The sequence below is a fragment of the Scyliorhinus torazame genome, chromosome 5 (assembly GCF_047496885.1).
Source record: "Scyliorhinus torazame isolate Kashiwa2021f chromosome 5, sScyTor2.1, whole genome shotgun sequence".
In the NCBI taxonomy this organism is placed as follows: Eukaryota; Metazoa; Chordata; class Chondrichthyes; order Carcharhiniformes; family Scyliorhinidae; genus Scyliorhinus; species Scyliorhinus torazame.
In genome coordinates, this window is record NC_092711.1 from 126059002 (window position 1) to 126073947 (window position 14946).

Here is a 14946-nt window from a genome sequence, read left to right on the forward strand (position 1 = left end):
GGTCGGCTCAAGGGTTTACTAGGCGGTGGCAACCGTTCGTCGAATATCTTGCGGAAAGATAGATAGGGGAGAACAAAGAAGGCAGCAGCAGCGGCCCAGGACTTGGGGGGGGGGGGGGAGGGATGGGGGGGGATGGGGGGGGTGTGGCCTGAGACAAGGCAGTTGCCAATTAGGGCTAGTTTTTATTTTTTTGTTATTTAATATTTATTTATTTGTTGTTGTTTTTGTTTAAACTTAAAAAGGTCATTATTATCTGTATTGTTACAATGTTGTGTAAAGGATGCACAATGTACTGTGTTGGTTGACCAAAAATTTTCAATAAAATATTATTTAAAAAAAAAAAGCCTGGATATTGTCCAGGTCTTGCTGCATTTGGACAAGAGCTGCTTCATTATCTAAGGAGTCGCAAATGATTCTGAACATTGTGTTGTCATCCGCAAACATCCCCACCTCTGACCTTATGATGAAGGCAGATCATTGTTGAAGCAGCTGAAGATGGTTGGGCCGAGGACACTACCCTGAGGAACACCTCCAGTGATGTCCTGGAGCTGATGGTTGGCCTCCAATCACCACAACCATCTTCCTTTGTGCCAGGTACGACTCCAACCAGCGGAGAGTGTTCCCCCTGATTCCCATTGACTCCAGATTAGCTCTTGATGCCATACTCGGTCAAATGCTGCCTTGATGTCAAGGGCAGACACTCTCATCTCACCTCTGACATTCAGCGCTTTTGTCCATGTTTGAACCAAGGCTGTAATGACTGCAGGAAGACATCAATAGACTGATCAGCCAGCCAAGAGTAGCAAACTGAGGTCAATCTGACAAATCCCAAATTTCTTTACCCGTCAGTCTGGCCTCAATAAAAGTCGAGATGGATTTGCAGGTACAGCATTAGTTATTTTATTTGACTTGCAAGCTTGACTCAGTTCACAGCGGTACAAAGCACATCTTGCTTCGTACACCTCTGGAATCAAGTGAGTCTGTAGAACAAAGAAGTCTCTACTGATACATTCAAATGGCATCAAGTTTCACATACACGATTCCCATAGGTCATCCTATACCCCTCCTGACCTATCCATTCACTCTAATTGGCTCACTTCCAATCCCTTCCTCTGGCTCACTTCCAATCCCTTCCTCTGGCCCCTATTACCCAGCATCCTTTTCTCCTCCTTTGGTGGACACACCTCTTCCTGGTACAGTGTTTAAATGTCAGACGTGGATTGTTCAAAAGGTATATCTCATACCTATTCTGACGAGCTGCGGTAAGATGCTGAGTCTGCAATTGCCTCAGTAGTGCGATGACCGAGTGGGAGCTATACACCGTAATATCCTGTTGGAGAGTGAGAGCATGTAACGGCTATGCGATGGCATTGATTGAACGTAAATCCTGTACTAATCAGTACTGGTCTGGCTTGGCTGGTTTAGGCACAGCAAGTATGGGGGTGTTACATTCTGATTGGCAAGGGACCAAAATACCCTGGTGCAACAGCTCTCGGATTAATTTGTCCATAGACGGGGCTGCAGTCGAGTGTTAATCGTTTCAGGGACCTCAAAATATTTTATGGCAGTGCCGTCTGGCGTGACTTGAAGTGCGTACTCTGTTGGATCTGAATGATCCACTGCCCTCCTTACCATAGGTCCCAGATCCCTGGCATGGTACTGGTCGTGGACCTGACGTGTAATATGAGGGCTTACCGAAGCTGACTGTGGCCATAAATGTGGTGGTATTGTAACAAAATCGGCTGTACCTTCTTTTCCCGTGACTGTGGCTGTAACTTTGACTGGCCATTCGGTCCCAATTAATGGCCGGTATTTGTCCTCCAACTCCCTGTTTTGTCCGGTTCTGTCATAGGCCAGGGTAACGTGATGCAGTGAATGTTCAATGTCTAACGTCCACCACTGGGGGTGATAGAAATATAGCACTGTTGTCTCATCCTCCATGATTGGACCGTTACCCCTTCGTCTCCTCTCTAGCTGTAGCTGGAAGATACACAGTAAATCTCGGGCCAACAAATTACAGTCCAATCCAGTAGTCACTACAAACTGATGATCTGCAGACTTATTCTCGTAAGTGACTGTCACAGGTTCAGAAATAGGATACTCACACACCTGTCCTTGGAACCCCGACAATTGCTGCGTGTGGTCGGATAGTGGTAGTCGAAGTTTTGATTGTACCGAAGACATGGCTGCTCCAGTGTCGATTACAAATGGGTGATGTTGATCTCCTATCTGCAGAGAAATAATAGGTTCCCTGTCCGATTGGAGAGTCCTTATGACTAAATTAGCTAGTCAATCCTGTGTTGGGAAAGGGTTTGCCTGGGAGAAGTCAGTGTATCTCGTCTGTCCTCCCCTTGGTGGGTACCCCCTCCTTTGGGTCGGATAATCTCTTTCTGCTGCCTGTCTTTTAAAGGGGCATTCCTGTTGCCAGTGATCTGCACGGCCGCAATTATAACATGCATTGCTCCCTCTATATCTGCCCTGTCCTCGTCTCCCAGTAGACCAATGGCCCCTCAGAGGGGGCGGCGGTTGTAAAGCTGTTGATGCATACGGTGGGCCATTAAAAAGGAGCTGAGGGTCCCTTTGGGTGGGTTTGATATCCTCCCCCTCGCTGATCCACCCACCCAAAGTCACAATATTGGGGCTCCAGCTGGTAAGCTACCATTTCTGCCGCTTGTTGGGGTCGCAGATCATCCTTTTTCATTACATACTCAGTCTTAACCTTTGTAACTGAGCCTCCTTCCTGGCCTACACCCTCCTTCCAATAAAATCTGACAGCCCTTGCCATCTGGGAAGGGTCGTTCTCTGTCCAATTCATGTTATTACATATCAAAGCAGTAGCCACGGAGGTGGTAGGCAATGCATTAACATAGCACAATATTGAGGGGAAATCTGACCATTTTGATATGGCAAGTCGCCTGACTTCCCACGGTAGATTTCATTAAAACGCTCCAGAAATTCCTCTGGCTCTTCAATCTTCTTAGGTTTTAGGTCTAAGATAGCAGAAATATTTATGGGCTTTTGAAATGTGCTATTCAACACATTCAGGATTTGTGTCCCTCTATCGTAGTCTAACGCATGGGCTTGCTGAAGTGCGGCGTGGCTAGCATAATTCAGGTGATTGGTATCTTCCTAATCGGCAACTGTCTCCGAGTCTCACCAGGGGGCACTCTAGCTATTTCCTCTGGTTCTTCCAAGACTTCGACGTCCCTCCCTGTCACTAGAGGAAGTTCTTTCTCTTTAAATCCTGGCATCTCCCTTTGTTCTCGAAATTTGCGGTTTCCCCTTGGTCTGAAGGGATTTAGGTGGTATGCTTAATTGTTTCTGGTTCGGATCAAGCCCTTCTCTCGCTGTCCGAGATCGGGTCCTAGAGCTAACTGGACTTGCGGAACAGAGCTCCTCTTCCCCTACTGATCGTGAAGATGGTAAATCGGGACCCACGCTATCAACCAAAAGGGCTGGAGTTACTGGCATGATTGGAATCTGGGGAGCAGTGACTGGATATAAATTATTATACTCTGGTGGTTCTGGAATTAGTGCAGACAATGCTACAGGTGCAGTCGGAACTTTTACTGACATTTTTAAATCATCGAATGGATCATTTTCTGTCAATTCAAGGCCAGCCATTGAACTACGTAGCCCATCTTTTGTTTGACCCGAGCCTTTCCTGTCTTTACTTGCCCGTTTTTTTTGAATGCACATTCCTTTTTCAAGACCTGTAATGTTTCTTTGGTTACCCTGTTCACTAATTGGAATTCCCATTTTAAGGGCATTGTCCTGCCAACTTGATAACATGATCTTATCTCTTTCCTCTTGACAATATTGTCTCCATAATCCAATTAATTCTTTTGCTTTCATACTTTGACTCTTTTTCCAGATGCGTCCCTGAATTTTCTTAATAATCTCTAGGTCTTTGGTGCCCCCTAGTGGCCATTCATCACCCATTTTACTCCTTAACGTTGCTGACATTTTCCTGAAATCTTTTGCTTTATCCGGATACATATCGCATAATATTTGCAGTGGCATGCCTGGATCATTTGTGCTATCCAAGGAATTCCCCATAATCTCAACTAGTCCTCAGAACTGCGTTTTTCGCCACTACAGTCCAAGGGTACAATTTTAGCTTAATCAACTATAGATTTAAAACATTCACACATGGAATTGAATCATCTTCAGATTTAAAAACACTTATACTTGACTGAACCTCCATCTACTGAAGTCACATCAGCCATAAAAACACTTATACTTGACTGAACCTCCATCTACTGAAGTCACATCAGCCATAAAAACACTTATACTTGACTGAACCTCCATCTACTGAAGTCACATCAGCCATAAAAACACTTATACTTGACTGAACCTCCATCTACTGAAGTCACATCAGCCATAAAAACACTTATACTTGGAATTGAATCATCGTTTTAGATGTCCCATCAACCCAAAACCTAACCCAAGCCGAATCAACAATATGAAATCCCATCAATTAAATTTCTAATCCCCAGACTGACCTTTGATTTCGTCGAGACGATCTTTCCGTACCAACCGCGAGTGACCAGACTAATCAGACGATAAGAAGAGGGGAAAAAATCAATGCACGGTCATTTTCCAGCTGTACATTGTGGGCCCCTTTTTCCCATCCTCCTGTTCATAATCAGTCTAATTCTGATTTCGCAGTTGGTCAGAACCGTCTTGAGAAATCCCGGGTTTTCGGCACCAAATGACAAATCCCAAATTTCTTTACCCGTCAGTCTGGCCTCAATAAAAGTCGAGATGGATTTGCAGGTACAGCATTAGTTAGTTTGACTTGCAAGCCTGACTCAGTTCACAGCGGTACAAAACACATCTTGCTTCGTACACCTCTGGAATCAAGTGAGTCTGTAGAACAAAGAAGTCTCTACTGATACATTCAAATGGCATCAAGTTTCACATACACGATTCCCATAGGTCATCCTATACCCCTCCTGACCTATCCATACACTCTAATTGGCTCACTTCCAATCCCTTCCTCTGGCCCCCTATTACCCAGCATCCTTTTCTCCTCCTTTGGTGGACACACCTCCTCCTTGCTTTGCCATGCGGTCCGAAATCCTTTGTCTGTGAACTCACCAGGATTAGACTGGCCTATCTCTACATTACATTAACTAATATCTCTAAAGTAACTATTTTATATCACATTCGTCAAATCCAGAGAAGCGCCGGGTAATAAATACATTTGGGGAGGACAAACACGGCAAAGGGAAAGAATATGAATGGTATGATAGTGAGGTGTAGAGGGACAGAAGGGCGTCAGAGTGCATGTCCACAGATCCCTGAAGGTGACAGGAGAGGTAGATACGGTGATTGTAAAGGCAGAGAGGATACTTTGTTATTCAGGGGGACATAGAGTACTGGAGCAGGGAATATTCCCAGCAATTTCTATTGGAGGAAAGACCTGAAACCCCTCTCTCCACAGATGCTTCCAGAGCTGCTGAGTATTTCCAGCATTTTCTGTTTTCATTATAAGATCAGGGAGGTTATACTGGAGCTGTCCAAAACACGAGTTAAACCACAGTTACATTACTGAGTACAGTTCTGGTCACCACATTACAGGAAGGATGTGTTCCTACCAGAGAGGATGCAGAGGAGATTGACCAGGATGTTGTCACAAATGGAGAATTTTAACAATGAGGAAATATTGGAGAGGCCGAGGTTGTTTTCTGTGGAACAGAGAATGCTGAGGAGAGATTAACTGCGGTGTTTAACATTATGAGGAGGTCGGATAGGATGGATAAGAATGATCGATTTCATTAACAGATCAATATCCAAGGGATTTAGATTTAAAGTAATTAGCAGAGGATTGAGAGTGGAAGGGGGATAATGGATCTCTTAAGTGTCTATTCGGAACCTTGGATATGCGTTATCCCTTCTCAGTTCCCAAGTAACAGAGGTCAAGTCTGTGCTTTTTGGCAAAGTCCAGTTGAACTTTTATTTGTCAGCTGTGGCACTGGAAAACTTGTTTTTAGTCCAAAATGTAGAAAGAATCAACAATCAGCCCTCCAGCAAGCGAGTCAGATTAATTGTCTTTAGCGAATACAGAAGTTGAGTTTTCATTCAAATCATAATACACCAGATAAAATAACTGGGTAATTGCGATTAGCAAAGCGAGCAGCAAAGGTTTCAGAAATATAGGTGGAGTGCGCAAGAAGAGAAACAGAACAGAGCAACAGAAGCACTTTTCCATTCCGGTAAGTGATTCTTAAGAGAATTGTTATCTCAAAGTCTGGCCTTTTTACTGCTGATTGGCTTTAACTAATTTATAATTTATTAATTCGCCCAAAGTGTCTGTCCATCAATTTAAGAGATATAGGTATTTGAATATGTTGGAGTAATTTTCCCATTCCATCGCTTGCCAATTTTCCAAATATCGACACCTGCATCTCAACATTAATTAGAAAAAACACAGCCTTCAGGGCATTATGACCTCACACTGTCTTATCACCATGGAAACAGGACTGCCTGTGCTGGAAAAGCAGCAGCATACAATGGGGTCTTTTAGCTAGTTGGCGTCACTGACCTTGCTTGTCTTAAGCAATTTGCAAATGTTAAAATATAGGTTTAATGAAAGAAAATTAAAGTGTATGATCTGGGTTAACCCTTAATGGGTTTCCAGCTATTGTTGCACTCAAATAATATTTAATATGCTTAATGAGTTCTCATTTAACCATTTTACATTTATCATCTGTAGCTAACTAGAAAAGCCAATTTCTATCAGGGAAATCATTTCAGTGGTGGGAGTCTAGAACTCGCTGTCTGATAGGGTCATAGAAGCAGAAATCCTGATCACTTTAAAATAAATGTCTTGGATATCCAATTGAAGGACTGGGACATACAGGGCAGTCGACTGACATCTGAAAATGGGGTTAAGCTGAATAGCTCCACTTCAGCCAGCACTCACACAATGGGCCAAATGGCCTCTATCTGGACCAGAACTTTGAGGTTTTTACTCTGATAGTTGGAGTTTGTTTCTGATGATAATAACCTCTAAGGGACTGGAGTTTAACATTCTAGATATTGGTGAAATAAATCAGCTGTTTTAAACACGTTGTAGATTTTTGTCTTTCCCGCCTGAGTGTTTAACATCACCTGGCTGGAGCTCAGAAAGGACAATCTCACCTCGTAGAATTTACAGTGCAGGAGGAGGCCATTCGGCACATCAAGTCAGTACCAGCTCTTGGAAAGAGCATCCTACTGAAGCCCACACCTCCACCATATCCCCGTAACCCAGTAACCTCACCTAACCTTTTGGACACGAAGGGCAATTTAGCATAGTCAATCCACCTAACCTGCACATCTTTGGAGTGTGGGAGGAAACCGGAGCACCCGGAGGAAACACTCGCAGACATGGGGAGAACTTGCAGACTCCACACAGACAGTGACTCAAGCCGGGAATCGAACCCGGGTCCCTGGTGCTGTGAAACAACAGTGCTACCCACTGTGCTACTGTGCCGCCCTTGCATCCAAGCTCCCGGATTGTCTGTCTTCTCTCCGGGTAAGATTCTGTTTGTCTCTTGTATTTCACTCCTGTGACAGGGCAGAGACCTGATTGAAGGGATTCAAACATGGGAGTTCTGGGAAAGATGGACAAGGATTTGGGAGGTGACAACATGTTCAAAGAGTTTGGAGAGGAGAGGGACGTTGAAGATGGGGCAGTAATTTGTAAGGATGGCAGGGTCAAGGGTTTGTTTTATTGAGGAGGGGGTGATGATGGCAGATTTGAAGGACAGAGGGACAGTACCTGAAGAGAGAGAAATGTTGACAATATCCGTGGACACAGGGTAGTTGGCTGATCAGAAGCTCAGTGGGAATAGGGTAGATGGAGCAGGAGCTGGGTCTCATGGACAAGATGAGCTCTGAGAGGGCATGAGGGGAGATGGGAGAGAAATTAGAGAAAGATGTGGGTTCAGGGCTTGGGAAAGGATGACATTTAGAGACAGTTTGGTCCGGTGGGCTAATGGAAGGGAGGGAAGCAGCTGATCGGACTTACTTAATCTCAGTCACAATGAAGCTCCACAAGCTCCTCACACTTCTTGTTGGAGGTGAGGATGGAAGAGACAGGGGAGAGCGAGAGTACTTCAAAAGGAGCTAACTTGTGTCAGAGATATTAAAAAGTTTCAACACACATCTAATTTATTTGACTTTTAGCTAGAATATTAGCCCCTGTAAATGGGCTGGAGTTTGTTATCAGCAGAAAGAGACCCAAATGAACATGGTTCAGTCCTGAATGTGAGTCACAGCAAAATCCAATCACTGCACAGAGATCAAAGAACAATACAGCACAGGAACAGGCCCTTCGGCCCTCCAAGCTTGTACCGGTCATGATACCAACCTTGGCCAAAATCCCTAGCACTTCCTTATGCTTTATCCCTCTATACCCATCCTATCCATGTGTTTGTCAAGATGCCTTTTGAACACCGTTAATGTATCTGCTCTGTGGCCTCGTTGGTGTGTCAGCAGGTGGGGAAGTGGGAAACCCATTCCCACAATTGGAGCAGGTGAACGGTCACTCTCCAGTGTGAATTCGCTGGTGTCTCTGCAGGGCGGATGACCGAGTGAATCCTTTCCCACAATTGGAGCAGGTGAATGGCCTCTCCCCAGTGTGAATTCGCTGGTGCTTCTGCAGGTCTGATGACTGAATGAATCTCTTCCCACATTTGGAGCAGGTGTATGGCCTCTCCCCAGTGTGAATTCGCTGATGTACAGTGAGCTCAGATGATCGTCTGAACCCAGTCCCGCAGCGAGAGCACCTGAACGGTCTCTCGTCAGTGTGAACACGTTGATGGCTCATCAGTTCCCCAGAACTTTTATAGCACTTCCCGCAATCTCGACATTGAAACGGTCTCTTCCCAGTTTGAAATCGCTGGTGACTCAGCAGGGCGGATGACTGAGTAAATGCCATCCCACACTTGGAGCAGGTGAATGGTCTCTCCCCAGTGTGACTACGTCGATGAGTTTCCAGCTGGGATGGGTAAGTGAATCCTTTCCCACAGTCCGCACATTTCCACGGTTTCTCCTCAGTGTGACTGCATTTGTGGCTTGTGAGGCCTGATGATCGAGCGAATCCTCGTCCACACACACAACACATGTACGGTTTCTCCCCACTGTGAACGATGCTTTTTCCTTCCATGTTCAAAGTACGATGATATTCAGGATATGATAAATTGAGGACTCTGTCAGATCCTGATGTGATGCTTGGTTTGAGTTTCCGGACTTTGAAGCCTCCTCTTCGAACACCCTGTGAAACTGATTTAAAACAGAAAATAGGGAGTGAGAGAGAACCCACAAAAACACAAAGGCAGGTTGTGAAATTGAGCTGAATGAATCTGGTCATTTGTGGGGCCGGCACTGGGAAAAAGTGACCATGAAAACCACTGGATTGTCATAAAAACCCAACTGGTCTCTTTGGGAGGAGAGAGAAAGAGGTGAAGAGGGATTTTGTATGTCTACAAGACATATTAAAAGAGTAGTTGGCAAAGCAATTTCGATCTTGAGCTTTATAAACAGTAATACTGACACAGAAACTATGCTTCTGGTGGCACGGTGGTTAGCACTGCTGCCTCATAGTGGCAGGGACCCGGGTTCAATTCCAACCTTGGTGACTGTCTGTGTGGAGTTTGCACTTTCTCCCCGTGTCTGCGTGGGTTTCCACCCGGTGCTCAGGTTTTCTCCAACAGTCTAAAGAAGAGCAAGTTAGGTGGATTGGCCTTGATAAATTGCCCCTTACTGTCCAGGGATGTGCATGTTAGGTGGGGCTATGAGGTTACGGGGACAGGGTAGGGGTGTGGGCCTCGGCAGGGTGCCCTTTCAGAGGCTCGGTGTAGACTCGATGGGCCAAATGGCCTCCTTCTGCACTGCAGGAATTCTATGGTTCTAATTCTATTCTATGAATCTTTATAAAGCTCTGGTCACCATTCTTCAGGAAGGATGTGAAGGTTCTTGGAGAAGGTGCAGAGGAGATTTACCAGAATGGTTCCAGCAAAGGAGGTTGAGGGGAGATTTGATTCAGGGACACAAAATTATGCCAGATTTCCATCGGGTGGACAAAGAAACTCTGTTTCCATTCACTGGTCGTACAAGCAGTCGGAACACAGACTTAAAGTTTTGGGTAAAACCTGGATTAAATTATAGAAGATCCTGAGGGGTCTTGACAGGGTGGATGTGTAGAGGATGTTTTCTCTTGTTGAAGAATCTGGAACAAGGGGGTCACTGTTGCAAAGTGAAGGGTCACCCAGTTCAGATGGGGATAAGGATGTGTTTTTCTCTTGAGGGTTGCAAGACAGGGGGTGGCATAGTGCTTAGCACTGCTGCCTCACAGCACCAGGGACCCAAGTTCAATTCCCACCCTGACTGTGTGGAGTTTGCACTTTCTCCCCGTGTCTGTGTGGGTTTCCTCCGGGTGTTCCAGTTTCCTCACACAGTTCAAAGATAGGCAGGTTACGTTGAATTGGTTAGGATTGTATTCGCTGGAACATAGAACATACAGTGCAGAAGGAGGCCATTCGGCCCATCAAGTCTGCACTCACCCACTTAAGCCCTCACTTACCTCCTATCTCTGTAACCCAATAACCACCCCCCCCCCCCAACCCCCAACCTTTTTGGTCACTAAGGGAAATTTATCATGGCCAATCCACCTAATCTGCACGTCTTTGGACTGTGGGAGGAAACCTGAGCACCGGAGGAAACCCACGCACACACGGGAAGAACGTGCAGACTCCCCACAGACAGTGACCCAGCAGGGAATCGAACTTGGGACCCTGGCGCTGTGAAGCACCAGTGCTATCCACTTGTGCTACCGTGCTGCCCCAAGTTCAGAAGAATGAGGGTGGATCTCATAGAAACCTAGAAAAAGTGGGTTAGCACTGCTTCCTCATGTTGCCGAGGACCCGTGTTCGATTCCGGCCCCGGGTCACTGTCTGTGTGGAGTTTGCACATTCTCCCTGTGTTTGCGTGGGTCTCACCCCCACAAATCCAAAGATGTGCAGGGTAGATAGATTGGCCACGCTACAATTGTCCCTTAATTGCAAAAAAAGAATTTGGCACTCAAAATTTATGTTAAAAAAAACAGGGCGAGACAGAGTAGATTCAGGACGGATGTTCCCGATAGTGGGTGTGTCCAGAAATAGGGGTCACAGTCTGAGGATACGGGGTAGACCATTTAGGACAGAGATGAGGAGATATTTCTTCACTCAGAGGGTGGTGAGCCTGTGGAATTCGTCGCCACAGGAACTAATTAAAGCCAAAACATTGCATGTTTTCAAGAAGCAGTTCGATACAGCACTTAGGGTGAAGGGGACCAAAGGATATGGGGGAAAGCGGGATTAGGCTATTGAGCCGAATCAGCTCTGATCGTAATGAATGGTGGAGCAGGCTCGAAGGGCCAAATGGCCTCCTCCTGCTCCTATTTTCTATGTTGCTCCGTATCCATATCTCTGCACACTGTCCCTCTTGTCATCAGCAGTCCCTCAATTTGAGGGTGACGTCTACTCAGGGTTGTGAATTTCTGCCCTGGGTCTTCATGTGACTGAACAGAGCCGCAGAGTTTTGGACACATGGGACAGAATGTCCAATGAGACAGTGAAATCCGGAGAGCAGGATTGGCTTCCTTTTCTTTCCATCTCTGCCACCGATTTGCATCATCAATAAGACATTGAGACTCAAAGACTAATCCAGTTTGATGGACAAGTTGTCTCCATTCTGAACAATGGGGAACAAGCTCCTCCCACTCATTGAAACATCGCCCCGACAAAGATGACAAACGCGCATGCGCCCTGATGCACATCCAATAAAGATGGCGGCCGGTGACCCGAGCCGAACATGAGGAGCTGCAGCCCTGCTCGGTACAAACGGGGTCCGGGAAACTCTTTTCCGAGGATTGCAGCTTACAACAGCTTTACACAACGTTTCCGCCCACCCCCGAGATCTCTCGCTCCCTCCATATTGTTCAACGCCTCTTACCGATTTTGGATCTGAAGAAGACGCTCTTCTCCTTCGCCATTACCCACACTGCGCATGCTTCAATCACAGCGGGCTCATTCACTCCGATTGGTTGGAGGACCAGCCGCTCCCAGTCGGTCCTCCAATCCCGCCCCTCCTCTTCCTATTGGTGCGGAGCTGCTGTCAATCACCAGAGCATTGTGACGGTTACAGAAAGCGGTGAAATGGTGAAAGCAGCCACAGGCTCAGGCTGACTCACTGATTGCCCAATAATAACAGTGAGAGTCTCAGTGGGACAATCAGACAATAATAGTGGAGATGGGGCCCAGAGGAGAAACAGCAAAGGATTCACTCACTTTGAGAGTAACAAACACAGTGTCTGTTCCAATAAGTCAGGCTGCTGTGTGTGAGTGAACACATCTTTGGATCCAGTGTGGAATCATAGATTCCCTACAGTGCTGAAGGAGGCCATTTGGCCCATTGAGTCTGCACCGACCCTCTGAAAGATCACCCTACCATGGCCAATTCCCCACACTAACCCCGTAACCCCACCCATGGAGAATTTAGCACAGCCAATCCACCTAAACTGCATATCTTTGGACTGTGAGAGGAAATCTTCGCAGCCACGGGAAGAATGTGCAAATTCCACACAGACAGTGACCCAAGGTCGGAATCGAACCCAGGGACCTAGTGCTTGAGGCAACAGTGCTAACTACCGAGCCACCCCTTTAACTCTGTCATGATGAGACAATAACCTATCTGATATTCCAATTCTGGTGTACGTTACTCTGTTACTGTTATCACCAGACAATAATAGGGCAAGATGCAAGGTAGCAATGATATTTTGAAGTTTCTGTGTTACAATGAGTATCACTGGGTGGTGTGTGATAAAATAGGAATGGAAACATCATGACAAAGGGTGGCACGGTGGCAGTGGTTAGCACTGCTGCCTCACGGTGCTGAGGACCCAGGTTCAATCCCGGCCCCGGGTCACTGCCATGTGGAGTTTGCACATTCTCCCGTGTCTCCGTGGGTCTCACCCCCACAACCCAAAGATGTGCGGCTAGGTGGATTGGACACTCTTTTGAGGTCCACCAACAAAATAGAATAAAGGAAACAAACTTAGGGACAAAGCAAAAGGGCTGCTCCCATTAGGGGCACTGCCCGAACGTAAGAAAGACCAGCAGAAACTTACAAACATCTAATCAGAGTGCATTTAAAGGGATCAATAAAGCACGCCAACCCCTGCGGTGCCCACCGGGCATGGAAGGCTTTGATGGTGCCCATGGACACTGCGTGCTCCCTTTCTAGGGACACCCAGCTGCGAATGTAGCCGTGGAAAAGGAGTAAACAGTCTGGTCGGATGACCCCCCTCGGTTGCCCGCTGCCTGGACCTATAAATGATGCGCTTCGCCAGGCCCAGAGCAGGTTCACAAGGAGGTAAGTGGCGCTGGTTCACGAGGTCTTCAGCCCAAGTAGGACTCAGCAAAAACACAGTCCATGCTCCCACCCTGGAACGACCACCCAATAGAATCCACCTCCTCCCTGCTGGTGTGTGGGGTCTTCAGTCCGGGAGGGGGGTCAGCAAACACACTGCCCACTCGATTCCTCTGCCCTGGAACAAGCACACTGGTTAGAATAAGGAAGGTTTTGTCCTTGCTGAAGGTAGATGTTATCAGTTGGGAAGACTGGGCTGGGCCCTCAACCCGGGAGAGGCCCAGCAAACAAGCAGTCCAAAGGGCTTTACTCCCATCTTGTTTTTGAAGTTACTCCTTGTTGTTGTCCTTCACTCCTCTCCCGTCCTTCTCTCACCTCTCCTTCCTCCAGGCAGCAACCAGCACTGGACTCAGGCAGCAAATTGAGCAACAGCAGTAGCAAAGAGAGAGAGAGAGAGCAGCAGCAGCAACAAAGAGAGCGAGAGAGAGAGCAGAAACAGCAGCAGCCACTCTTCACCACAGCAACAACCCCACAACACCAAAGTCTGCACTGGGGGTTCTGGCTTCGGATTGGCCATGCTAAATTGCCCCTTAATTGGAAACAAATAATTGGGTACCCTAAATTTATAATTAATAATAATACTCACCTCTGTCACAATTTCAGTGTTTTCAAGTTTACAATCTCCTGCTGCAACCTTCGGCTGAAAAGATGTCAGAAGCTTTGGAAGCAGCTGTAAAAGGAAATTACAATGGTCAGAAATGATAGTCGAGGTTATAAATTAAGATCAAATTAAAACATTTATCTTGGTTTGAGTTTGTGGGTGTAAATCCTCCCCTAACCCCCGGTAAAAGGAGTTTCCAAAATCCATCACTCTTCGAGTCCAGGATAGAAGTTCCAAACATTCTCTCCCCCTGTTGCCAGTCCCAGGATTATTTAATGTGGGTTATACTTGCTTTGGAGGCAGTTCAGTGAAGTTTCACTAGTCTGATTTCTGGGATAGGAGAGTTTGTTTTATGGAGCAAGATTGAGCCTGATTGGTCTGTACCCAATGGAGTTTAGAAGAATGAGAGGTGATCTTATTGAAACATCTAAGATTCTGAGGGGTTTTGATGAAAGAATATTTTCCCACATGGGGATTCAAGAACTAAGGGAGACAGTTTAAAGATAAGAGTTATCCAATTTGACACTGAGATAAGGAGAAATGTCTTCCCTCAGAGGGTCATCAGTCTGTGGATAAAAGCAAATTACTGCGGATGCTGGAATCTGAAACAAAAACAGAAAATACTGGACAATCTCAGCAGGTCTGACAGTATCTGTGGAGAGAAAAGGGAGCTAACGTTTTGAGTCTGGATGACTCTTTGTCAAAGCTCAGTTTGTGGAATTCTCTTTCCCAGAGAGCAGTGGCACTGGGTCACTGAATATACTCAAAGCTGAGTTAATCTTTCTTTATCTACTGGGGGGTCAAAGGTTTTGGGGGCAGGCAGGAAAATGTAATTAATGGCACATTCAGATCAGCGTTTATTGAATGGCAGAGCAGGGTCA

The 14946-nt window shown here is 46.2% G+C and overlaps 1 protein-coding gene and 1 long non-coding RNA gene across 2 annotated transcripts in view; one reads left to right on the plus strand and one right to left on the minus strand.

The window, feature by feature from the left end:
* Positions 1-14946, plus strand: part of LOC140421854 (uncharacterized) — a 514775-nt gene that overhangs the window by 347998 nt on the left and 151831 nt on the right. The gene's annotated exons all lie outside the window — the stretch shown is intronic.
* On the minus strand, positions 877-14128 carry LOC140421847 (uncharacterized). The gene is made up of 2 exons (XM_072506828.1): positions 14051-14128; positions 877-9268 (listed from the first exon to the last, which is right to left on the minus strand). The coding sequence occupies exon 2, from the start codon at positions 9158-9160 to the stop codon at positions 8537-8539; it is 624 nt and encodes a 207-aa protein (XP_072362929.1). The 5' UTR covers positions 9161-9268; positions 14051-14128; the 3' UTR covers positions 877-8536.

Bases quoted from the DNA above. Each gene is read 5' to 3' on its own strand.
- LOC140421847 (XM_072506828.1), bottom strand. From the start codon at position 9,160: ATGGAAGGAAAAAGCATCGTTCACAGTGGGGAGAAACCGTACATGTGT.